Below are 26,927 nucleotides of genomic sequence, written 5' to 3' on the forward strand. Positions count from 1 at the left end.
ACAGGCACAATTCTCTTTGTAAATACACACTTCTATAAGCATCAACTTCAATCACACAGTGCAAGTTTTATATTGTTCTTAAGGGGGATCATTTAGGCAAAACGTATGCAAATCTGGAATATAAAACTGAGAAAGTTGTACTTTCTGTTCTGCTTGTTGACCTTGTCTGTTGAGGAACCTTTCGGAAAGTTCATAAAACTTGCAGAATTTCCTACAGGTGGGACTACGCAAGGAGATTACATGTGAATGGCTATTTCAGCTGTGGCTAAGCCAGTGCTCAGCAGAGGAGGGAACCTGCTCGTCGGGAAATAATTTAGGATTAGATAGGCTGTCTAATCTCTTTATAGAGAGTGTGCCATCTCAGCAGACATACCTGCCTACCTCTACATCCATCTCATATGACTTAGAAGGAACAGCGGCTTTCTCTTTCCATATATTATGGATAATAAGCTGAAAGACACCACTGACAGGTGCTTCAGTGTGTTACACTGAAATACTTGCAGTTGTTCATATTCCGTGCCTTTGGTTGATCTGTACATGGAGCTACCTATACACAGTGAGTAAAATTTAGACAGAAATAAAAAGTAGTTGAATTAGTGCATTTGTAGATTAGGTAAAAGCTACTGAAACTCAATGTGTGTTTGTGCATGTGTGCATGTGTGTGTGTGTGTGTGTGTGTGTGTGTGAGGGAGAGAGAGAGAGAGAGAGAGAGAGAGAGTTGAGCAAGTGTGGTCTTTCAGCGATGCAACCTGTTTTCTCATTACGGGCAACCTTGCTAACCTGCAGGGGTCTCTCCTTCAAGCGCAACACAAAGAACCCACACACAAGTAATGTCATACTGTTATTTATGAGTGTGTGAATGTGCATGCACGGTGTGCACGTATGCAGTCCTCAATGTCCCAGTCATTAGAAGAACTCCTACAGGGACATACAGAATATCCAGATGTCACTGTGCCCTTGTGAAATCACGCACACATCCACACACACTGTAACCAGGTCCTACAGCCAACCTGGTTATGTACTGTTTTTTTTTTTTTTTACCTCAATTTAGACCACCAACTGAGGTCTAAGAATCTGTGAACTGACTGAATCAGGTGTTGGAAACAAAAGTCTTTGTTCTGTCTAAAATGAGTTTTGTAACACACGTCTTTTCTATCCTCTATTTTTGCTTACAGCCCAAATCGAAGTTATACCATGCAAAATCTGCGGAGACAAATCATCAGGTATCCACTACGGAGTCATTACATGTGAGGGATGTAAGGTGAGACATTAACATTACATTACGTTACATTTCTCTTCATTTTGGCTCAGGAATGTCTGTGTTCTACGGTTACCCGGAAGTCTGTATTCATGCTTTTTGTTGACATGCAACCAGGGTTTCTTCAGACGGAGTCAGCAGAACAATGCATCCTACTCCTGCCCCCGCCAGAGGAACTGCCTCATCGACAGAACAAACCGCAATCGCTGCCAACACTGCCGCCTGCAGAAATGTCTCGCACTAGGAATGTCCAGAGATGGTGAGACCCAGTGTGTCTGTATCTATATCTATAAAAAAAAGAGTAATGATTCATTATCACTGGTCATTTAGTGTAACAACACAAATACATGCAGAGCCAGTGCACATTTGTATCTGAGGTAAAGTTCTTTGGATCAATTGTGCTGTTTTTCCCAATTTTTCTACTTTACCTAGAGGAGCTGAAACATTATGGCAGGTTTTTAAATTTTGTCTCTGTATGTTGCATTTTCTTTCTATACAGCGGTAAAGTTTGGCCGCATGTCCAAGAAGCAACGCGACAGCCTGTATGCAGAGGTCCAGAAGCACCAGGCACGACTGCAGGAGCAGCGGCAGCAGCAGACAGGCGAAGCAGAAGCTCTGGCACGTGTTTACTCATCCAGCCTAACCAACGGACTGTCCACCCTTAACCATGAGATTGGGGGCACCTATGCCAATGGTCATGTCATTGAGCTGCCCAAAGGTGGCCATGGTAATGGAGGCGGAGTCCCGGGGGGCTACTATGGGATGGATTCCACCCAACCGTCTCCAGACCAGTCAGGGTTGGACATGTCGGGCATGAAGCACATTAAGCAGGAGCCGGTGTACGACCTGACGCCTGTACCCAACCTGTTCAGCTACGGAGGCTACCAGGACAGTCAGCTGGGACCCAATAACGTCAGCATGGGAGAGCTAGGTAAAGACCGATATTTTGCTCCGTTTGTGAGATAGACACGGTAGTATGGTTTCACATTTAAAATCTACCTGAATTATCCACATGGAAAATGAATGGTTACCCACAAAGTAGTCCTGCTAGAAAGCGTGAGTCAGAGTGCTAATCTGAGTGCAGAACAGCAGATCAGACAGGCTTACACAGATAGCTGACAAGGTGTCATATTAGTGTATGTACAGCTCAGGCAGTTTGCACATGTTAAGAATTTGTTAAATTTAATCACTTAACACAAATCCAAGGGAATGTTAAATTAAGCAGTAAAAGGGGAGCAACGAGAAAAAAAACAACTTCCTCTAAATATTCAACAGATCATAGCACCTACAGTACAACATGCAGAATACGTGCTTTCCCTACCCATACACATACCATATACCGCTGTATCAAGAGTATAACTGAGCGGGTAAATGAATGGACCTTCTGTATGGAAAGGAATAAATGAGTATGAATCCTCTCCTCCAGATCGTATTGCTCAGAATATCATCAAGTCCCACTTGGAGACATGTCAGTACACAACAGAGGAGCTGCAGCAGCTTGCCTGGCAGACACACTCCTATGAAGAGGTCAAGATGTACCAGAGCAAGGTGAGACTTGATATTGATCTATGATATTTAAAATGTCCCATGTATTTCTGCTCTTCTTGTGTTTCTATTATTCTAGTTACTTACTCTACTTACACCTGCCATACTAGAGGTATAAGCTACTTCATTGTTGCCGCGTTCTTACGTCTGTATTAATGGCCATTTGAAATAATTTTTTCATCATTTTCATCAGTGAACATTCAAATTCAGCTCGTCTTGTCCCCCTCTCTTAACATGGAAATGAAACACATCTGTATTTATTCAGGCAATGGGACAACATAACATACAGGCAACATAAATATGAAATGAGGGTGACAAGATTTTTAGTTTCATTTACTCACATGAATACAACTACTATAACTACTATACTAAGTGCAGAATATATAACCATTAAACTGGGTATGTTTGTTTCCTAGCCCCGGGACGTGCTGTGGCAGCAGTGTGCCATCCAGATCACCCATGCAATCCAGTACGTGGTGGAGTTCGCCAAGCGCATCTCAGGGTTCATGGAACTGTGCCAGAATGACCAGATCCTCCTGCTCAAGTCAGGTGAGACTAGTGGACTGACAATGCCGGGCCAGGCCCATCCCTTTGTCTTGCCAGACGATGTCGCTCAAAGGAGCAAAAGTCCTTTGCTTTCTTAATTCTTTTTGCCCTTTGGTCAGTCTATCACTGTCAGGCTCAAACTATCTCTCTGCCTGGTTCTTCCAGGTTGTCTGGAGGTAGTCTTGGTGCGGATGTGCAGAGCGTTCAACCCTCTCAACAACACTGTGCTCTTTGAGGGGAAGTACGGAGGCATGCAGATGTTCAAAGCTCTAGGTGAGGCATTACTACCTATGCATTTTGTCTTGGTATATATGAGGGAAAAGGCCACTTGAAACAGAAAAAAAGAGGAAAAATGTAAAAATAAATAGATAAATAAATAAATAAATAAAAATCCTCTACCCTGTGAGGTATTTTTGCTCATCAGCACATGCATGACCAGAGTAAGTGTAATGAAAATCTCTTTTTTTTGTCTGCCCCTCCCTGTCCTCTTCCCTGTTTCCCTCCAAGGTTGTGATGACTTAGTGAGTGCGGTGTTTGACTTTGCCAAGAGTTTGTGTTCACTGCAACTGACAGAGGAGGAGATTGCTCTGTTCTCAGCAGCTGTACTAATTTCCACAGGTCAGTGAGCATTCCTTAAGATTATTACAATCATAAAGTAAACAATCTGCATCGCCTTAAAAAAATACTTATAAACACTTTTTTTCCGCTCAGATCGGCCATGGCTGATGGAGCCTCGGAAAGTCCAGAAGCTCCAGGAGAAGATCTACTTTGCTCTGCAGCACATTATGCAGAAGAACCACATGGACGAAGATGCACTGGCTAAGGTAGGCCAAGCCTTTGTAGTGAGATAAGTTGTACCAGGACAGACATATCAAACACATACGGCAGCTCCTCTGGCCTCATGGAGAGGTGGTGCAATGTGGAAAAAAAACAACAAAAAAAAAACACAAGAAGCTCAACTGTTGTACAAAAACTGACTTCTAAGCTTGTCCCTTTCTGTGGTTTATCAGTCTAAATTTCCTTGTCCTTGACTGTCTCTCCCTCTTGTCTCGCAGCTGATCAGCCGAATCCCAACATTGTCAGCCCTGTGCACTCTTCACACCGAGGAGCTCCAGGCCTTCCAGCAGCTCCACCCAGAAACAGTCAACGTCCTCTTCCCTCCGCTCTACAAAGAACTCTTCAATCCCGACCCCAACTCTGCCATGGCCATGCCCAAGTGACTGCCTGTGGTTCAAATGCAACAAACGGTGCCAGCGCAGGACCAAGAAAATAAGACCACAGCCACGTCTGACGAGACGGCAGTGTCGACTATGTCATCATCGTGGCAACCACATATTCCTGAGCTCCCCCAGCCTCATTTCAGGCTGGGGGTCGAGGAATCATCTGCCAGAAACTTACAGTTACCGCCAACAATACTAGGAATGTCCAGCACTTATCCCATCCTGTTCACCGATACAGTCTGAAGAATGTATATATAAATGAAACGCGCCCCAAGTCACAACCTGAGCGGGGCTTCCTCCTGTCTCCTGAACTGAACTGACTGACCAGAAATGTACAGACTTTAAAACATCTAGGAACAATTTTAAGCTGTCAATCTTTAAGAAAAAAAAATGGGTAAGTTAATTTGTTTTAACTTTGAAAAAAATCTTTTTTTTGTTTGTTTGATTTTTTTTTTTTTCACATGAAGACATTGTGAAGTTGAAGAAGCTGGATGGGGGAGGGAAATGTGGATTTAGAGAAGCTATTGTAGATATTCTCCTAGTGCAGAGCGGATTCCAGTATTATTCTTGTTCTGTTAAAATAAGTTAGTCCTAATTTAAATATACAGCAGCCCACTGTGGCTGACTATACCTTGTCTATGTGTTTTTATTTTATTTGATAGTTTCTTGTGTACAGAATTTGTAAAGTTGAGACTTGTAAAAGAATATTGGGTAAAAACCGGGAGCCGATTCAGGTTTGTTGATATACAGAAGCCTTGTCTGGATTTTGTTCATATGTAAAGAAGGTACTAAAGCCTTCTGATGAGAACTTATAGAAATGTAAAGAGAGCATATGAAGGATTTAAAAAGAAAATAATGGCTACTACTTTTCAAGGTGAAGATATATACATAAATATTCTATTTTGCAAGAAAAAGAATCTGGCAGATTTGCCGTCCTATCAATCATTTTTTTCTCGCTGCAATAATTACGTCCAATAAAAGCTGGACTGCTTTCGAACAATCAACCAGAAACAACCAATCAGAAACTAGGACCTCACAATGAACCCCCCACCTCTTCCCAAAGTCCCCTCAACCTTCCCCATTATTTCTTATGTATTAGGGCCTTGACATGAGATTTCAGCAGACAGAAGTGTACAGAAATTTCACCCACAAAAAAAGATAAAATCAAGACAAACTCACAACTTTCCAATCTTCAAAGTGTGTATGAGCGCTGTATGCCCTCATCCCTCCAATTACTATTTGCACAATCCAGTCCATGGATGTCAATCACTCCGGGCTGTGAATATGAAGGACCCTTTTCTCTAAAGAGCAATAACTTTCACACTGCCTTTCTGATGTTACTCCTTTCCTTTCCTCCTCTTCAGCTGTTCAGAACAGGGTAGCAGTTTTAACTGGAATGCACTATATTTGACGATTCATCATTAATTCTGTCTAACAATCATCTCTATGGATGGCACTCATTCCACCACAGACTCTGCAGTGTTTTCAGTGTGACACAACATGATCTGGGGTTAGGACATAAGACAGAGCACTGACTGAAAGATGTGAAGAAATGCTGATCAGCCTCCAGCGATCTTTAACGGCATTTAAAGCTGCAATATTGCATCAATGATTCATACAGGAAGCTGTGATAGACAATCACTTTTTGCTTTTTTTTTTTTTTTTTGTCATTCCATAATTATTAGCACTTACAGACATTACAGTCTACAGTCATTTTTTTTGGTCACTTTTTCTACATTAACATTATGTTGATTTGCATTTGGCCACTATGTAAAATCACACTGGTTTTACTGGGCGTTTAAAACTATCTGATCATGGTGTTGTGATCATCTGGCAGTTATCCCTATCTTATATGGTGAAGGAACAATCATTGAGCAGACACGTTGTTGAGGTTTGTGCAGTTCTGTGTTCAGCCACTAGATGCTCTATATGCATTGGTTTTGTAAAGAGGTCTGTAATGAGCTATGACAACAACAAAAAAATGAGAAGTTTACCAAAATAAGTGACCCACTTCATAATATTAGCACAAAATGATTCTGCTGGTGGTAAATTTACAGTTTGAAATCTTAATTCTTGTTTGATAAATTGGCACTTAGACTCTTACCTCAGCCTTAATTACTACAATTATATTAGTGGACTTAGATTTAGTGCTATTTATGATGACTAAAAGTGGATTTCTCCATTAGCTCGTCTGATGTTTTCAAATATTCATTGCACAGTGGCCAAATCTCTAAATCTCTATAGGCATGGACACAGTCACAGCAGTTATGCGTTCATTAAACACTTGAACCGTTAATGTTTTCACCCCTCCGCACGTTTTCTCCATGTGATGGGCAAAACGGTGTCTACAGCAACGTTAAACATTAGTGTTCTGCTCACATCTATCTGTTCCATGCTGTGTTAGTGATCCATTCGCAACAGTTTCCTTTCTTCAACCACTCCCCCCCACCCTCCACCCCCCCGACCCGACCCGACCCGACCCCAGATCAGAGGCCAGTGACTCTTTAAGACAATCACTTGCTCATTAAGGCTCGATGCACTACACAGCATCTCTCAGGGAGCAGCTCTTTTTCTGTTCGCATTAAAAGAGGGTTTAATATTTTTGCAAATTTACAAAAAATTTAATTATGAAAGAATAACTTTTTAGGATAAAAAATGGCATACTGTACGCTGTCAATGTATGCCTGCAATTGCATCTGCCCAGACAAGGCTTTGATAAGTGTGTGTCTGTGTGTATGTGTGTATAGAGCATGAATTCACTGTCCAAATCTCTTTAGAGCCCAGACTATATAACAAGCATTGTTACGTAGCACAAGAAAAACAAAAAAAATATACATATACATATATATCTATATATATTTACACTGTATGTCAGTGTGCTCTTGTCACCACTGTACACTCATGTTTACTGCTTATTTTGCTGCTTTCGGGACAGTGAGGGAAGTCCACTAGTAAGCTGTGAATCAAGCGCCATCACAACACCCCTGGGACAGTGAATTCCAACTCTGAATATGAAGTTGTTGTGTGTGATGTTTTTATTTTCCCTTGTTAGACTGTGAATCAGAGGGGTGGGATGGGGTTGTGAAAGGGGATGTGCTGGCAAGAACGAGTGGCAACGCAACACTGTAAGTAAGATACTGTAGCAATAAGAACTGGAGGCATTTACTACTGTCATGTTTGCATTGTAAGATTATTTTTTATTTTATTACTATTTACTATTATTATTGTTCTTATTATGACTACTATTCTTCTATTACTATTAGCCTATTGTTGTTCTGTTCTATTTGCATGACGTTTCATTGCAATGAAACATTTGGGGCTTATTTGTGTTTTCTCTTCTCATGATATTGTGGGTTTCGTGGGAGGGGTTATTGGCAGGGTGGGCGATGGGTTTCAGGGCAAATTCTACGTCAATTCAATCAGTTCAAAGCAAAAAATTTTTTCACAAGCTGAAAGAATTTTTAAATAAAATACTCTTATTTATACACAACCAATTTAAAAATTTGTTGTTGGATTTGAAATGATTTTTTTTTTCTCAACCTTTGAATGTGTGAGTTGGTTTAACCAGACAGTGAACGGCCCTTTTCTGAACTGGCCTTATTGAACCAGATCAGAGACCCTTAACCTGCAGCGGGAGGGAACGATGCGGGGAGGGTCATCTATTCTGAATGTTATGGAGTAGCCTGTTCAGTGTGAGGGGCTGAACGCATCATGCGCCTTTACCACTCCATCGACACGGACTGACATCACAGAGCGCACAAGTAAAACCAGTCGTCATTTTATGTGACAACTCGGGCAATTTGTGCAGACATTTTTAATACACTTGGTTTGAAATGCATTTCCTACACTTAGTCAAATACACTCCAACCCAAACCTCCTCCTCCCTTTCCTAAGAAAACCTGTGTGATCGTGTGTGTGTGTGTTTGTGTGTGTGTGTGTCAGTGTGTGTGTGTGTGTGTGTGTGTGTGTGTGTGAGAGACAAAGAAACAGAGAGAGTGAGATGATGTTTGCTCTACCAATGCTTTGTAAACTTTCTTGATGCATTACACATGCGTGCAATTGGAGTAGTGTTGAAAATTGTTAATTTATTGTTTAGAATGTCTTTGCGTCCCAGCAAGAGCAAATAAAACAAAATGTAGCAATGTTCTGTAACCGAAACCTAAAAGGTGCTTGGGCTACAGAACCTCTTTTACACAGGACTAACAAAACAAAACGAAACAAAACAAAAAACACAAAAAAATGACTTTTTTTTTTGTTTTCAAAGTGCCATAGCTAGTGAGGAGACGAGGGATTGGCAGAGTGGGGCGTAGATGCTTTACTGTGTGAGTTTACTTGAGAAACCAATCAAAAAAAAGGGGAACTCCACGGAAAATGTGTATTTGATTACACTGACAAACTGTTTTTACATTTTATGCTTTTTTCATTTGGTGAGAGGGGACTCTGCTTGACTCTGAACTCTGACTCTACTATAACTCCATGAGCTCTACTGTACAGTTTTCATTTTCACACGAGAATGAAAGAGTGCGCGTGTGCATGCATGCATTTGCATTTAAAAGAGCCGCAAACACCCACATTTGATGGATCTGACTGGGTGGAAGTTCAGAGCAATGCAGGGCCCTTAGTGAGTCCTCCTTTGAGATGTATATACAATGTGAAGGTCTGAAGTGATTTTTGTTAAATTCTATATTTTATCGCTTTTGTAGACATTTTGTTGTGGGAAGAAAAAAAAATAAAAGAAATTTTATGGGTGCATTTCTGCCTCGTTTTGTGTCTCATGCATACACATTGTTAGATTATAACATTTAACTTTTTATATTAGGCAAACATGGAACAAGTTTCTCCTGGTAAATAAATCCATAATGTAATTGCCAACAGTAATTGTCTTGATATCAAAACATTTATAAAAGTACAAAAAATAGTCATTTACACTATTGTCAAGAAATCTGTTACTCCTGTGTTTCTTATACTGTTTCATGAGTTTTAGCATAAAGAAATAAACTCTTTATAAATATACTCTGCAACACATCTGCCGTCCTGACAGTATTTCCTGAATAAATTGAAAAAATATATTAGCATCCTTAGTGCAAATTACAACGTATTGTCCAATCATAGATGGCTCATGATGAAATATCGCTCTTCTATCTCCTTGTTTCTACTGTGAAGGAAGAAGGTGTGACGCAGTTCACCTACACAGTATTTGTATAGTGTTTCTTTGGTCAAACATGTTTTGGTACATGTGAGGGTGTGTCTTTTTTTTCCCTACTTCCTGGGTCAGAGGTTACACCCCGCTTTCATAGTCCTCTCGTTCTTCTTTCTCCGACGTCGGCTCTGCCTCGCTGCTGTTCTTGCAGCTGTCCAGATGCTTCCTTAAATCTGAACAACAGAAACATCAGTTAGCGACATGTCGCTCCAATAACACAGTCATTACCACAAGAAAGAGAATACTGACAGGCCTGGGAGGAAGTCCACGCATCCAGCATGAATAATTTGGTTTGATTTGTTGGAGAAATCTTGGAGAGGACACAAGAAGAGGAAGAGGAAATACAACACACCTTTGAAATATCAAAACAACTGTGTCTGAATGTTTGTGTTTGTGTGTTTGTTTGCTAGGCTTGTTTGTTTTTGAGCACAGTTTCTTTCCGAGCAGTTATCCTCTAGATGCCGGTATCATGTCTACCCAGAGACGTTAATTAATAGCTAATCAAAGCTAATGTCTCAGCAGCACATCGCCAGCACAAAGAAATGATTAATACGTAATCAAAGGCCGTGCAGCACAACGCACAAAGCAAGGCCCACCCCCATGCCTCAAACACTACTGTTGTTATAGAAATAAACGAACATTCGTGGCTTAATTAGCTGGCTGTTGGTATGAGCTGTCTTCATTTGAAGTTGTTGGGGATTTATCTCAGAGCCAATGTTGGCCTCCTGAGTGACGACACAGAGGTGACATACGAATACATGCATATACACACATGCACAAGAGAAAAAAAAACACATTATGAGAAAAGAAAATCCTATTTAAATGCTAATCAACATGTCACACACTCATTTAGGCACAAATACAGAACTCTGCAAGTATTATGAACAACGCTGACATGCATGTTGTCTTTGTCTCACGGAGACTGCTTTTGTACATTACCGACCTTCTAAGCCCAGTCTGCGGCAGCAGACACTGCAGGAGTGTTTCTGCAGGAAACCGTTGATGGCAGCATCTCCAAGGTTATCAGGACCAAAGAGCATCTCACTCCTGCTACCACTGCAACAGGGTCAGAGACGGCATTGAGAGACAAGACTGGAAAGTGTTGTCTGTCTTTCAGCAATATATATTTGAGATCATTTGAATCTGAAAACCAGATCTCATCAATAATCTTGATGCATAAATGGTCACTGTACCTGTGGTCATCAGCCATAATGACAGTTGGATCAGTCAGCTCCTCTCCTACTCCTGTCAAGAACAGAAATAAATGAACAAATACAGAAAGAAAGAAAAAACATAGATACACACTCAACAACTCACACGTTGGTACACACACACAGGCTTGCCACAAACACACACAAGGATCTACCTTGTATATCGAGCACCAGCAGCTCTCTGCTGGAGTACTCATAGGTCCAGTGCGAGAACGCCAGCAGCATTTCTTCCAGTGAACAGTAGGGGGTGATCTCTTCTCCTGTGTTGTTGTTGTACTTCCTGAAGTCACCAGACATGTTTCTTTCAATAGTCAGCCACTGACCATTTGAATGCCAGAGAACCAGCGATACATCAAGAAATCTGGTCAATAGAAAACACAGTTACTACATGCACAATCACACACACACACATACGCACGAGAAAACACACACAAACCTTGGTGAATGGTGCATATCTTCGGGTTTGACCTGGTTGAACACTTGCATCATCTTCTGGGCTGCTCTCTGCTGCTGGATCTCCTTCAGGGATGTCAAACACAAAGCTATATAAAGCTATACGTACCTAAATAGGAGCAATTTCATTAAATGGCATTGCCACCGCCTCCTAGAAATATCATCAGCAACAATTCAGGAATTCTCTGCCTATGTGCACTTCACACTTACCCTTAAACAAAGCTGCAGTGCCGTGCTACCGTGGAAGTACCTCTGCCAGGCACGGACCACCTCTGGCCTGAAGGCTTTGACCACATATACGTGACCAGGTCTGAGCACCTCCCTTTCCGCCCAAGTACACAACACCCTGCAGCCGAGCCGGAGCCCCCCATCCAGAGAGCCCTCCTCACTGGAGAGGGGCTGCAGCATTGCAGACAGACCTCGTGACGACCAGGAGGAGACTGCGCTGGATTCAGGGTCAGCATCAGAGGGCACTTCCTCCAGAGAGTAGATGCTCACCTCTTCACCTCCTGAAGAGAATGAGGAAGAAATAAGTCATTGGAAAGGAAAGGAAAGAAATTCATGAGACACATATATTTGTAAAGTAAACAAAATGAATAAACAAAAAATACTGAAGTTACCTAAAATGGAAACAGGAGTGAAGGGGATGGTATGAGCCAGTCTCATCAGATTGTTTCTCTCCATGGCTGTTAACACACAGACACAACAGTCAACATTATTTGGGAACTAAAATACAAGTATAATTCCAGGTAGGAAAAGCTTTTGGGATCTAGTGCACCAAAAATGTCGCAAAAATGCCACTGATTTAATAAAACACAAACTTTCTGCATATGTTTGAATACCTGAATAGTGCGGATACAAATTTTCAGTGGACTGGAATGAGGAGCTCTTGGCTGCAGCAAACAAATGAATTAAAAGTTAATGTCACAATAATGAACAAATGAACTATATAAACATATTTTACAGGAAATATATACAAACTGCAAGTTCTGAAATACCTTCAGGGGCAATACCACTCTGTAAACTGCAACAAAGACATAAAGAAGAAAATTCCATTATTTTATTATTACTATTAAATTATTATTAAAATTTCCAGTGTTTTGAAATTCACTGATATTATGGGAGGACAAAAGAAAAGCGGACCTGTGGCTCATGGATCTGGCCCAGCTGTTCCATGCTGAATGAGTGGGGCTCCACACATCCTGAAGGTCAGTGCAAAGATAATCAGACCGATCTCAATGACATAATATGCTCTCAATATTTCCTCAGTTTTTCTAGTCTTTCCACAATTACTACAGTATATTGCCACAATTTGCCACAGCTTTACCTGATGGGAAAACACTTTCTTCTGAAAAAAGTCCATAGGTTCAAAATCTGAAACAACATTGATATCACCAATGTTCAAATATTCAAAACAAAATTTACACTGTAAGTAACTTCTACTTTGCATATTTTATAAAGCCATTGTTTGTTGTCTCTTTACATACATTCAGTTGTTTGCATAATGAATTCAGAAAGGCCTTGTATGACAAACGGACAGGCTCTCTTATTGTCCTCTGCTTCTCCATCTCCATCTGGCTGAAAGCTTTATACACTGATACAGTACAGCAGGTACTCAATCTAAATAGGATTGTTTATGGTCCTTACTGAGCTGATTGAGGCTGGTTGAGGCCGACCAGCATGTAGGTTCTCCTCTCAGCCACCGCCACCTTCTCCAGCAGGCATCTGATAAATGGGACTGCATGGTTACCTGTTTCCCATAAGACATAAAGAGATGTAAACAGGGCCAGGTGGAGAGTCACAGAGTATAATACCTAGTATATGGCTGGAGGTTATTTGCATCCTGCCTACTGTCAGCCGGTTTCAGCCCTTTGTCTGTTTGTTTCCCTCCAACTCTCTGCTCAGATATACAGTATTTTAATACAGCTCAATTCCCAGTAAATCATTTACATGTTTTTCTGTTTCTATTGTCAGAAAACGGAGCAAGTATGAAATAGTCACTGTAACGTGGCCCATTAAGACTAGGTGTTAACCAGCAGTCACGTCTGAGCCATTAACAAGCTGCTGCTCTCCTGCTGAAATCCTGATCTTATAACCATGATGTCTTCTGACAAAATAACCATTCACATAAGTTCAAGACAAAGACTGTGCTGTGCTTTTGGCTCTATGTTTCTCAGAGAGAAAGGTAAAAACTCATTCACATCATGTGGTCAGCATACAGAGGTGTGCCTGCGGAGGGTAAGCCGGACCTCACGCTTGTGAAAAAATACTGGAAACTCTCTACTGAGGAAAGATGCTAAGCTAGAAAAGTCACTAGATTTGTGGCTGTGTGCTTTTTTGAAAAAAAGTCACTGAAGGGGTCTGAAAAGACAGTTAATCTAGCAACAACGGCACTCAGTTGTCAACATTGCTTTTTCGTGTCAAATCATTTTTCAAAGAGCAACAACCAATGGGGAAACTCCAAAACTCAGCCGACTGACCAATGATGTAACCTTATCAGTGACCTTATTATGACCCATGTAATGTTCAGTGCCTTACTGAACCTTTATGGTAAAATTTCAGTTGTCAAGAATGAAAATCTCAACAGTATGCGCTGTGTCACATTACAGTGTCTGGACTGCTCTCTTGTATCTTCACTGTCTTCCGGGTCTGGGTTTTGCCTCTGCTGTCCAAGACTTGAGTGAAGTCAGAGGACTTAGACCACTCTGAAGACATAAAGACACAAGTCATTAGTAGTTTTTTAGTCATTAATTAGTAACAAGCTTGTTTTTCTATTATCATCAGGGACAAGACACAGAGATAAGGAATGCTACATATCTGAATAATTATAATATTATAATAATCTGTGTCTTTTATAAATGACAAATTCTTATATTGATTGGCGTGTGGAGAAGCGTAAATGCATATTCTGTTGTCTTTAACCATTAACTTGTGATATATAGTTATGTTTTCTAACATCTGAATTACAAGTTTAAACAATACCTCTGCTCTTGAAGCACTGTAGCGATGTGTCGTCCTTGAAGCCCCTCCCACTGGACAAACTCTCTTTGTTCATTGCTTCATTCAGAGAGGGAAATGATCCCCTCGTTGGACTGAGAGTTGCCCCAGAGAAAGTCATATTTTCCACGCTGGATGACAGAGACCTGCAGTAGCCGTAGGGACGGTCTCTGGACAGACATGCCCACCTGGGGGATTTCACAGGTCTTACCCACTGGCTGGAAGATCTGGAGCGAGAACCTGGTTGGCTATTGTCCTGAGAAAAGGCAGGATTAACCAAACCCTCAGAGATGTCTCGAGGGTCAGACAGAAGGAGAGCATTGCTAGAAGCTCTGGATACTGCTATGTCCGACAGCTGTTCCTGTGTCCTTTCCCCTTCTTGCTCTTCCTCCTCTTCTTCATCTTCTTCTTCCTCCTCCTCTTCTCCTCCCTCCTCCTCCTCTTCCATGGAAGTCTCCTCCTGACTGGGATACAGGTACGGGTCACATGTCCAGAGTTTATGATGTGGTGACTCCAAGCCTCTGGGAGGAAGAGGAGACGCACTGCAGGACGGTCCACAGGAATCACACATGAGACCGAGATGAACTCCATGAAAGTGAGAGAGGGAAGGGTGGGACACAGGTCGAGAAGCTCCCAGCAACTTCTCAATGGGGTGGTCAGCAGTGGCAGACTGTGAATCCTGGGAGAAAGATATGTGTTAATATTTAAAACTGTAAAGTTATACATTTTATGTGGTAGTTTTATTGTTCTAAAGCCCTGATGACAATGCTTGGTATCAAAATTATGATTCTTTACAGTCCATGTAAGGAAATTCTCTTTTGTCTTGGCTCACCTCAAAGGTTGAGGTCAGGTATGCAACATTTTCATGCTTCATTTTCTTTCACTTCCTACAACAGTGTTATTATGAATAGAAAACAGTAAGTACCTCCTTTCCTCTTTCCTCTCCCTCCTCAGCGTGTTCTTGTCTTCCTCCCCTGCTCCCCCTGGCTCCGACATTGCACTCCTGTGATGCCAGTCTGCTCGTCGCCAGAGTATAGCCCTTCAGCAAAGAAGGTGGAGTACTTTTACATGACTTTGCCATTAACCGTCGCATACTAAGCACCTCAGAGTCTGCTCCATTTCTGTGCAGGAGGGTCCAGCTGTGAGGAAGGATGTGCCGGGAAGCCGTGAGGGGTCGACACTGGGCCAGGCGCGCCTCCTCCAGTTGAAGGCTGTCAGAGGCAGAGAGCAGCGTGAGAGTGTCCACGGCCTGCACCGAAAGGTCCTGGAGTTGACCCAGCTGACAGTCCAACTCTGACATGCTGTCCTGAATGAAGTTGACCCTCTCTGAGACTTCCCCCACCACCATGCGCATCTCTTCTGCTCTAGAGGGGAAAAAAAGACATTCATACTGTTCAAACATGTTTTTTCCTTTTAATAATTATCTCACAGCTGACAAAAAACATTCAACACAGTCTACTATAAGCTCATACTGATGCCACAAGGTTACAGTAGCAAGTATGTGTTGGTTTTGGCATTGAACGCAGGTGTTTGACCTTCCACTTACTATAAGAACTATACTTTACTTCACTACACATAACTAACTTGTACAGGGCAACAGCACACATGCATGTCTTTAGTTTTTAAAACATTCTTCTTATCTACATTATACTGTATAGAGCCACTGGTACTTCACATTTCTATTCAGGCTCACTGTTTATATAAGATATTATTGATATCCCTGTGCCCTGTGCAAGGATCCAAGTGAAACAAACGTATAAGACCAGTAAGTAGCTAGCAATGGTGATTTTCAGGAGAAGGGAACCGGTTCTGGTGCAGTGGGAACACAAGTCATCCTATCTGATAACACAAACACTTTAATTCCACATCCCACACTCCTGGTTTATACGAATCGATCACAATATCAAACCAACCTCTCAGCTGTGGCTCTGATCCTGTGAATTTGACTGCCGTGGAGACTTTCACTCTTCTCATGGAAGTAGGCCTGTACACATTTCTCCTCAAACTCATGGAGCTTTTTACAATCCTCAGGGCCCAAGTAGAGCTCTGGTAAAGACATGTAAGGCAGGAGAAGCGACTTAATCACTAGACGTGCTGTGAACTGACTTGTATGACGTGTACAGACAACTGCTGAATTATCTTTCTATCCACACAAACTGTGGTACTCACTAAGTCCAGAGCCTCTCTCCTCCCGCTCAGCATCTCCACTATATCTCCTGTAGACGGCTGTCAAACCCAGGGCCATGTGACTAAGGAGGATAAGGGGCGGAGGCAGCCATGGCCTCTCCTGATACGTCATTATGTAGCGATAACGATTGTACTTCCACAGTTTATTGGATGTTGATGCCATGTCAAAGTAGATGTTGCTGTTGGGAAGACAACATTCAGTTCAATAAAAGTACTCTTTACTGGGGGGTCCTCTACGGTAAAAACTTCATTAGATTTTTTTTTAATGAACAGACTTACTTAAAAAATGCAATAAGAATGTTGACCATGATGATATACTGGAAGAACATATAGACAGCCTGGAGGAATGGCGTGAGAAATGAAGCAGGAGGACATGGTTTACCACCGTCACATTCTGTCAACACACACAAACACACAGACTTTACACTGGTGGCACTCAATCACATCATTAACAGTGGGAATACACTGTAAAATGTCAAGGGTTGTTTTTGAGTCACAATGTAGAAGATTTTTCTGAACATGTCTTTCTGAATTTTGATTGAGGGAATGCTTTGGCACATGATGTGCAGGTCTCAAAGACAGAGCCTCAAAAAAAGAAGAAGGATTAACTTGGACTTATACCAAGAGTTTTTGTTTAAATTTTCCGTCCCTTTGCATCTACATGTATGCATGTACATGATGTATGCATGCAGTATCAACTTCTGCATTAGATCAAGTGCTGAAACAATAAGGATAACACACGCATTCACCTTTAGCCTGCAATTGATAAAACACATTGTAATACAAAGTTGAGCCAAGTAAGCATCACTTGAAATGAGGTGACACTCCAGTACCATGATTCACTTTGCTTAAACAAAGTCTTACATCATCTGATCTGTATGTGTCCTCTCATGTAACGAACCACATGTGGCAGATTCACTTTGCAGCTAAGCTAAGAAACTTAAGGCAACACCAAAGCTGTCACAGTTAAAAGCTGGTTAATAAGTATCAAGTGTTTTCTGTTAAACCACTAACGATCTATCTCTGTTGCGTAGACCTCTCCATAGATCATCCAGTAGGGCTGGAAGACAACGTCTCGAGCCAGGCTCCAGGACGGCTCCTCATCTGGTGACAGGATGGCCTTCCTGGAGACCCCAAAGCTCAGCAGAACTATTGCCATCATCACCACGATGAAGAACATGTTACTGGTCTGGGCAGACACATAGAGAGGAAAGTGGGGTGACTAAAAAAGGATTCTCCACTTTCTTCCACTCCAACAAGTAGTTTCCAGTCTCTACTCACCATCTTAGTGATCATGGTGAGGTAAGGACCAGCATGCTGATTGACAGCCAGCAGATCTGTCACCCTGACAAACCAGAAGATGATGTCCAGACAGTAAGCGATGCGCCCTGCCGTCCGGTAGGGACCAACATGCCAGCGCATTGCCAGTCCAGCCAGGAAGAGCAGGATGGCAACGAAATCTGACATGTTCCAGTACTCTGAGAACCAAATCTTCAGCTTGTGGCTCAGCTTCCTTGGCTTAGACATTAGCACCTAATTAAGAGGTATATATTTTTGTTATAGAGCATTAAGCTATACTGCTATCAAACAAGATCCTTTTGTATTGTATTATGTACTTAACTACTTTTATTGTATCGTCAACAATATCAACACTTTTGTAGTGATGCTTTCTGTAGATAATGGATCAGAAATGCACACACAAATGTACAGTGTCTACTGGCTCTCTCACCTCTCTGGTTTTTTCCACTGCAGTGGACAGAATGTACGCTATGACCAGCCACTCCTGAACACTGGGCTGATCGCCCATCTTCACCAGGACAACGTAGGAGAACATCATCAGAAAGGCCAAGTAGAAAATCTAAAATGGAGACAGAGCCAAAAATAAATAAATTAGGAGAGAGACATGAAAAATATACATTAAACTAAAAGTACCGCTTTGGGGTTGTATGCCTCTGCCAACCAGCCAAGTTGCAGTCCCCCCCCCCCCCCGGGTTAGAGAATAATAGCCAGAGGTGTTTTTGGAGAACATTATGACCTCTGACTATTTGGATATAAAATGTCATCACTTCATTTATCCTTATAGACATTGTGTATGTAATTGTGTTAGTAAGTGAATGAATTTGTGAGTTATGGCCAGAAACATATTTTGTGAGGTCACAGTGACCTTGACCTTTGACCACCAAATTCTAATCAGTTTGTCCTTGAGTTGAAGAGAATGTTTACATCAAATGTGATGAAATTCCCTCAGGGTATTCCTGATATATTGATTTCACAAGAACATGAGGTCACTGTGACCTTGAACTTTGACTTTTACCCAACAAAATCGAATCAGTTCATCTTTGAGTCCAAGCGATTGCTTGTGCCAAATCTAAACAAATTCCCTCAAGGTGGTCTTTAGATATCACATTCAAGAGGCCAAAACCCTGTTTTGAAGTCACCATGACCTTGACCTTTGCACTTTGACCACCAAAATCTAATCAATTCATCCTTGAGTCCAAGTGGACGTGTGTGCCAAATTTTAAGAAGTTCCGTCAAGGCGTTACTGAGATATCACGTTCACGAGAATGGGATGGACAGACAACCCAAAAACATAATGCCTCTGGACCTGGCTGTTTTCAGGAAGAGAAATATATTTTACATTCATTCGCAAGTATATCAACACAAACTCCACCTACCGTGTGAAACCAGAACTTGACAACAGGAGCTGTGTAGAATTCATAGAGTCTTTTGATCCAGGAAAGACATTGCGTACTCATAGAGGACAACGTTTCTGACACAGGACCGAGACTTTTGTTATGAGAAGACAGGCCTTGCTCGGCATCCTGACTGCCCTGTGAGAGCAGAGTAGCGTAAGCCAGGAGACGAGAGAAGTACAGTACTAAGGCTATTAGGATTCTGGCTCCAGTTTGAATACAGTGCTGGTTAAACGCACTACTGGCAACACTTTACCGTGTGATCAGTTCCCTCGTGGGCTGGCTTCACAGAGTCAAGTCCAAACAGTACTGCCTCATGGGACTGTGGTACATGGCACATTTCAGCTTTGCTTTTAAACTCAAGTAGCAAGATGGCAGGGGGCAGAAGAAGGCTCAAAATTATCTGAAAGAAAGAGATAACAAGTGTGTTATGTGAGCTTGCACAACTGTCCAGAAACATCAGGAAACATTACATGAATTAATCAATATTCTTGTAACTCAACACAGAATCAAATCAAGTATTGTATCGTGAAGGTGACGCTCGGAGTGCCCACTCAGAATTATGTTTATTATATGTCAGTGCAAATAAATCATTAACTAACACAAGATGACACTTACAATCAGAGACAAACTTACAGGCGTAATAAATATAAACATGATATGAATTTCATCCAGTTCATTTGATTTTGAACTCTTACAATATTTACAATGTTCACCTTCAAGCAGGAGTTTTTTCTCATGTTGAGCGGACCGGTCCAGAGATCTGTGAGGAGGGTCTGGGTGCAGGAGTGTGAGACGAATGGTCTGTGACATGAGGAGACAGCCATCTGCAGACAGGTGAAGTGGCTCCATGCCTCCATCTCTGAAGTCAACAGCTTCATGGCCATCTGCTCGTTCTGACGAAATGCACAGTCTAACACATCCACCGCCAGCTGACCAAACTCACTGAGACACAGAGGCAGGAGACATGCAATCATACTGTATGCGGGTTTTCATACAAAGACCTGCATAAAGTCCAGAACAACTTAAAAGGATATTTATGAACATACAACAAAAACCCACCACAAAATTCAAAACGCAGGACCGAGTCTGCTGTTACTTTTAATACACAGACTCACACTACACGAGAAAAAGATGGACTGTAATTTAAATGGTCATAAATACTGACTGGGTCTTAAATCACGCTACTACAAACACACACACAGTATACACTTACAGTGAATATGACTTGAATCGATCTGCGATGTTGTCGTCCATGCTACTCTGTCGTGCCTCGAAGGCCATGGAGCGGTAAAGCTTGCAGGCTACTGCAGCACGTGCCAGTGCTTCCTCGCCATGTTGCCACAGGAACAGTGCCATCTGCTGCCGCTGCTGAAGCACCGCCCAGACAAACAGGTCGTTGAAGTTGAAGGAAACCAGAGGCGGAGAATCACCAAGGCCGATGCTCAGCGTGATCTCTCGACTGCTCCCGGGTGACGCATCTTGCTCCTAGATGGGAAAGTTTGAGGTGTGGGCAAAAGAATAGGCAAGGGAATGGAAATAAAGAACGGGAAAGGTCAAAAAAAAAGAGAAAAAAGAGAGCAAAAAGGGCAAAGGGACAAAAAAGCAAACAGATAGGCAGGATAACACACAGGCTACAATGTAAAAATAAAGTGCTCTTTCAGTACACAGTAGACCTGGTCAATATGCAAAATGTCCGAAGATAACGTCTGTTATGATTTGGAGGTGTATAAATAAAACTGAACAGAATTGAATTGAAAAAATAAGATGTTTATAAAAGGCTAGTTTTAAGATGTTTAAGATAGCTTATGGCTTAGCTAATGGGGATCCAAATCAATGAATGAAGAGGATTTCTCAAAAACACAAAGTATAAATGTAGTGCAAATATATATATATAATATATACACAAAGGTCAAATGTTGAAGTATAGGTTTGAGTGACTTAAAAAAAACCATCCCATACTGAAATAAACACCCCACCAACCTTGCGTTTGTAGGGCTGAGCAGTTCTAAAGAAATGCAGGTCCTGCAGACTCCTTGAAGTGTTTGGTATTAATCCCCGTCTCCTTTTAGACAAGAAGGTGGAGCTGTTCCGTCTACCCTCCTATAAACAATAATGAGGCCAGTGCATTATGTGCCAGGGAAATTCAAGAACAATTACAATTAATAAACACAAGAAAAAAAAAAAAAAAGAAAAAAGTTCTAACTATGAACGCTCACTTTATCCTGCAGGCGGCTGTAGGCAGCTCTGAAGTGTTTGCGTGTGTAAGTGCTGCGGTACGCTCCTCCTATGAGATACTCTATCACCAGGCCGATGTCAATGAGAGAAAGACGGTAACCTGTGGGGAGAGAAGTCTACTCTCACACACATACACACACAGATACATTAAATACACATATACTATACAGATATACATGTCTGCTACAGTTATCAGTACATATCTACATATGCCTATATAGCACATAAATTCACCTCAACTCAATATCCTGTGTAAAAGCTTATAATGTCTAGGTGAGCGGGGCTCCTCGTGGTGTAACTTAATATTTATATGATTATATCCTTTCTCATCCTCACTTACCTGTTTCACATCTTCAACAAGGTGGTGCAGGAAACGATCCGTCTGCCCATGTGGCTGTGGAGAGAAATTTGCATTATTATTCAGAGAGAGAGACAAGTAAACAGAAAATAAAACTACAAAATCAAAGCAAAAAAAAAAAAACATACTGGTTACTTTTTAACACAGTTGCATATTGCATGTATGGAAGCAGCTCTGGGATCAGTAGCTTGTTTCTTAGAGGGACTTATTATTCCAGAGTTATGAATAAGTAAATAGGATTTAATACACAAAAGATAAAGGCAGCGTGAAGAAAGCCAAGAGTGATTGTAGTGATGACAAACAGTTTTGTGATCTCAGAAGGATCCTAAAACAACAACTGGAAAAATACCCTGGATGCAATTGACCACAAAACACAGAGAATAATGGTGCAAAACACTTACAGTGCATTATTGTGATTTCAATCAAAGCCACAGTTTTGGAATTTGTGCTTCAAGAGCCACAAACAAAAGATTTGATTTCCTTCTCCTTGTACAGCAAAGTGAGAGCCAAGGAAAAACAAAAGAAGAAATAGCACAGCAAGACAAACAAATGTACTGTGGGGTGAAGGTATTTTCTGAAAAAAAATCTTTTAATAAAGTTGCAAAGGAGAAAGTGATAGAAATTAGAGGAAGATAATTAAATATATAATAATAACTGTGTTGTAGAGCTCCTCGAGGCGATCCACCGTGAGGAAGCGACTCATAGTCATGCCATTGTCAATCAGCAGTTTGACAAAACTGTCGCGGTCCATCACCAGAGCATCCAGCATGGCTTGCTCCAAGGAACCCACCTAGATACAGCACATGAAATGAGGACAATCAGTCTGATCCCACAACAAAACAACCTGAGAATGTACAACATTCCTCATGTGCAACAATGGCATGTAATTAGACCACAGTCAGTCACACCTGCCAGTGCTGTCCATACACCAGGACGTCTTTTTGTGCAATGTCAGCCCTGTCCCAGACAAGAGCCATACTCAGCTGCTCTGCAGGACTGGCCTTGGTGCCTGTTCACCATACAGAAAACAAAAAAACAACAGAACTTATATCTCTGCATGCCTATGGTAAAAAACACATTTTTCGAGGCTGACATTTTGACTTATCATAGAAGTAAAAGCCCAATCATTAGTCCAGGTTAATGATTGTTGTTTACTTCAGGTACACCAGTAAGTCATGTTGTTGAGCCAGTCTGCACAAAACCAAGCCTGGAACTGGTCAATGTACAAAGAATGCAGCAATTGTTAATGTTATCAATTACACGTGTGTGTGAGTTTTCCTGCAATGACGTGTCAAAATGTCTATCGTCAAACCAAGAGGAGGAAAATGATTACCCTTAAGAGTAGCTGTCAAGATGGCTGCATCAGGTGTCATCTGGTCCTCTGACTCTGAGTCAAAGATGGTTATCTGTTGTGCAAAGACATATTGAGTGAGTAGTCAGTAGTCCATGTGTCAAGTCACAACACGCACAGTCCCAAATGGTGTTTTACTTACAGACTGTCTGTGATCCATACACTGCAGGAGGAGACTGTAGAGGTGAGAGGCCTCTGCTCTGTCGACCCCAAACACATCTCCAATCTTGATGAGGAAGTCCTCCTTAATGTCTTCATCCAGCTGTCTAAAAAATCCAGTGAATGTGTAGGTTATATTATATACAAATTATATACAAAAAATGTAGTTCCACTTTACACAGTTAGGAGGATCCATTAGACGTTCTACTGTAGATACACTGACGTGAGCATGAATACCTGTCAACAGCAGTCTGCTTGTGTAAGAAGGCGAGCAGGTCAGCAGCCCTGCCCGAGCCCTCGAACACTAACACCGGCACAGGGGGCACATTGCTAACATAGTCCAACACTGTGGACACGACAGCAGGGCCTCCCTCCACCACCACACACACCACAGGCACTCCCTGATTCAGTCCTACAGAGGAGGAGAGGAGTGGGTTTCTCACTTCCTGTATGTATTACACAATAACACACACACACACACACACACACACACACACACACACACACACACACACACACACACACACACACACACACACACACACACACATACACACATTGACTCACGAGGGTGTATTTTCTGTAGTTGGATGTGTTTCTCCAGCTTCCTCCTGAGGCCTTGCTGGCAGCCATGTTTTCCCAGCGTACCATCATCCACCAATAGAAAGTGGGAGTGGAAACCATTGAGACAGGCTCTCTTACTCAAAGGGTTCCCCAGTGGCTGGTAAGGCCTGAACAGCTGAATCATTTTGAGTGACAGTCACATCAAGTGCCAACCAGGAGTCAATCATCATAAAACAATGAATTAGAATATGTTTTGGCGTCAAAAATTTTAATACTTACATCCCTGCCGATAAGGTCCATGTTGTTTTCAATCACACCCCACGGGGTGATGCCGACTGTGTTCCTCTTCCTCAGGTTGTGGCCCCCGAATGTTTTCACTGCTTCGCCCACATACTTAGACACACCTAGAGAGTATGCAAAGAGCAGCTGAATGCACAGCAAATATACAATTCAACAGTATAGTAAAGAGTTGTGCTGACTCAAGACAGGCATCAAACACACCACCTTGCTGCATAATAATCAAACAGCAAACTAATGGACACAAAAGATCAGACCGAGGGACACTGAGAGCGATGGACTGATGTTTCACACCAGGACCAACACTGATTATACTGAGCCTCATCCTACCTTTAAGCTGCCATGCTGGTAATGTGAGTACATATAAGACAGTGGCCCAAGATCCAGTGTCATTTGAGAGCAATAAGAAATACTGACTCACACAATTTGTAACACTTACCTGTATTAATGCCATCAGTGAGTATCCATGCCCCTGTGCTGAGGGCAGCAGTGATCAGCCCTTTGCTGAAGGCCTGCTTGACTTTAGGAGGCAGGGTGAAGTTTTCTGAGCCTCCCTGGACAGTCAGCAGCAGCTTGGGTCTCTCCATCTGCCATTCCTTCAGCATCAGTTGGAGCAGTACCTCTGCCTTTGAGTCCACAGCCACACGAACATACTGGAGAGGAAACAAGTGGAACAGTTTGTGACTGAAAGGCTCTTTGTGCTTTTCTCAGGTACTGCTAGTGATTGTTTTGCCACTACTGGTTAAAACAGATGGTATCTTTGCTTTCATACGGCTCGCTAATGTCTGCTTACATCATAGCAAAACAAAGCTTGTTTATAGACAACCATCAAAAGCCCGATTCCTGTCTTGTTCACTCCAGTATGAGTATTAACCTTAATTTTAGGGATAATACTTTGTCAAAAAATAGGAGTTATCTACATTTTTAAGTTAATTTATTTTTTTGGCCTAGAAACACACAGACAGTTTGTAGATTCACAGACCTTGGCTCGACAGACGCGTGTGGCAGTATCTTGAAAGTCTATGGTCCCATAAGCGTTGGTGGGACTGGCTTTGGTATGGAGCTCTATGGACCAGTCCTCTTCCATGTCCTGTCCAGGACCAGGACAGAGGGATGTGGGAGGAAGCGACTCTCGCCAAGAGTGCTCCCCCATCAGGCGGCCACAACAACATCTGGCCAATGCAAATATAGGTAACTGATCATAGCTAGCAGGTGGAAAGCGAAACATAGAAATATAAACATCATTCATCCTAACCCTAACTCTAAATTGCTTTATTCTTTCTGACCCTTTTAAGCTAAAAAAAACTGTTGGTGTATGTTCTGTAAAGCATCTCAAAATCAATGGAAGGTTGTTGGGTATAATTCACCTGACAGGCCTGTGACCTCCCCTGGCCAGGCTGCAACAATCCCTCGCTTTTTCCTGTTTCCCTCCCTTCCTCTTCACCTCTCTTTGTCCTTGGGTCTAATTCTCTGTGTTTGGTTGTGTTCATCATTTTACAGCCAACAGAATTAAATACATCTCTCACTCATTCATAGATCTTCTATGCTGTTGATACTTACTAACTTTCATATGATTAACAGAAATGTTGAAATAAAGGGTGTGGGTGGAAAAAGTGACACACAAAAACAGAACAAAAATCCACACAATAGAAAACAAGAGCTTCATTTGAAAAGGGGAGAGGGTCATTAGGGGGGTATGTCAGGGTTTGAGGATCAAGACACATACAAACGCATAATTCATAAATGTATACCTGATCAGGCTTTGGCATACTTGACATACTGGAATACATCTGGAAAAAAACAGGAAATAACATATTATCAAAGAATCCACATGGCCCCTATTCCTGGAAGGAAGGGCTGAGTGCCAAATAGTTCTGTTCTCAGAAATATGTTGTTTCCCGTAACAAACCAGTTGTTCTTCTGAGAATCATAAAATCTTGTACTGTAGATATCTTTTTTTAAAACTCTTTAATGATTCAAGTTTACCTGTGTAAGTCCACTTTACCTGTGTAGGTCCCGAGAGGAAGGGATAAACTTCACACACTCTCTCTTGCAGAAGGTTTCCTCAATCCAAGACTTTCGTGACTGAAATAAGAAGAGTAAAGGATTACTTACAGTATACATATCCTGGAGCAGCTAAGTAATATATTCTCAGCTTTATTGTCAAATCCATCCTCCAGCAAGAAAACGCATTGTTTCCGGAAAAAATGTAATCAGTGACCTTTTCAGTGAAGCTCATTTCATTACACTGCCGCCAGCAGCCTGGATGCTGGTCCCACAGGGAAGTAATCGTATGTCCCTCCCCGTCATAGAAACCTGAACTGCACTCTTAAAAACACTGACGGGATGTGAGATCTAACAGTCAGCCTCTCATTCAGCTTCACAGAAGTCCTTTCTTTATGCTTTCCCTGGTCTTTCAAGGTCTGTCCTGCTCCTGTGCTCCGTTTCCCATCCAAATTCAACAATGGCCTTGCTGAGAAGAATATTGTTGGTAGGAAACATACACACATCCCCTTCCGGAGATTAGTACACATGGTCGGGGGCTGGTGCACGCCCTCCCTGGGTAGGACTGTGTAAACACTAAACAGGGCTCTGAAGTGTAGCTGAATGCATTTCTTCATAGACAATAAACCTCACTAGTTTACCACGT

At 41.9% G+C, this 26,927-nt stretch overlaps 2 protein-coding genes across 3 annotated transcripts; one reads left to right on the forward strand and one right to left on the reverse strand.

Moving 5' to 3' along the window:
- The first annotated feature begins 321 nt into the window (after positions 1 to 321).
- On the forward strand, positions 322 to 4,585 carry rorb (RAR related orphan receptor B). Its single transcript, XM_022755350.1, has 10 exons — positions 322 to 556; positions 1,176 to 1,261; positions 1,376 to 1,517; positions 1,758 to 2,189; positions 2,685 to 2,806; positions 3,220 to 3,352; positions 3,515 to 3,622; positions 3,857 to 3,967; positions 4,061 to 4,173; positions 4,405 to 4,585. Exons 1-10 carry the CDS (start codon positions 538 to 540, stop codon positions 4,567 to 4,569), a joined length of 1,431 nt encoding a protein of 476 aa, XP_022611071.1. The 5' UTR covers positions 322 to 537; the 3' UTR covers positions 4,570 to 4,585.
- Positions 4,586 to 9,823: 5,238 nt separating this feature from the next.
- On the reverse strand, positions 9,824 to 26,633 carry LOC111229137 (transient receptor potential cation channel subfamily M member 6-like). Of its 2 annotated transcripts, XM_022755335.1 has the most exons (40): positions 26,499 to 26,633; positions 26,283 to 26,362; positions 26,029 to 26,067; positions 25,260 to 25,449; positions 24,717 to 24,930; positions 24,260 to 24,384; positions 23,984 to 24,155; positions 23,654 to 23,828; positions 23,400 to 23,523; positions 23,240 to 23,312; positions 22,815 to 22,915; positions 22,562 to 22,696; positions 21,889 to 21,942; positions 21,530 to 21,664; positions 21,294 to 21,413; positions 20,527 to 20,798; positions 20,027 to 20,255; positions 19,567 to 19,713; positions 19,293 to 19,448; positions 18,347 to 18,475; positions 17,899 to 18,150; positions 17,632 to 17,806; positions 16,897 to 17,011; positions 16,600 to 16,796; positions 16,344 to 16,476; positions 15,356 to 15,794; positions 14,416 to 15,109; positions 14,041 to 14,138; positions 13,081 to 13,183; positions 12,761 to 12,807; positions 12,577 to 12,635; positions 12,432 to 12,457; positions 12,276 to 12,326; positions 12,054 to 12,119; positions 11,644 to 11,942; positions 11,417 to 11,499; positions 11,136 to 11,341; positions 10,963 to 11,014; positions 10,713 to 10,825; positions 9,824 to 9,942 (listed from the first exon to the last, which is right to left on the reverse strand). In XM_022755335.1, exons 1-40 carry the CDS (start codon positions 26,514 to 26,516, stop codon positions 9,848 to 9,850), a joined length of 5,991 nt encoding a protein of 1,996 aa, XP_022611056.1. In that variant the 5' UTR covers positions 26,517 to 26,633; the 3' UTR covers positions 9,824 to 9,847. The 2 variants fall into 2 exon arrangements, 1 of the variants encoding a protein (XP_022611056.1); XR_002665398.1 differs by lacking the exons at positions 9,824 to 9,942; positions 10,713 to 10,825; positions 10,963 to 11,014; ... (23 more) ...; positions 21,530 to 21,664; positions 22,815 to 22,915.
- Positions 26,634 to 26,927: the final 294 nt, after the last annotated feature.

Source organism: Seriola dumerili, unplaced genomic scaffold (assembly GCF_002260705.1).
Source record: "Seriola dumerili isolate Sdu_G_001 unplaced genomic scaffold, Sdu_1.0 BDQW01000017.1, whole genome shotgun sequence".
Lineage (NCBI taxonomy): Eukaryota > Metazoa > Chordata > Actinopteri > Carangiformes > Carangidae > Seriola > Seriola dumerili.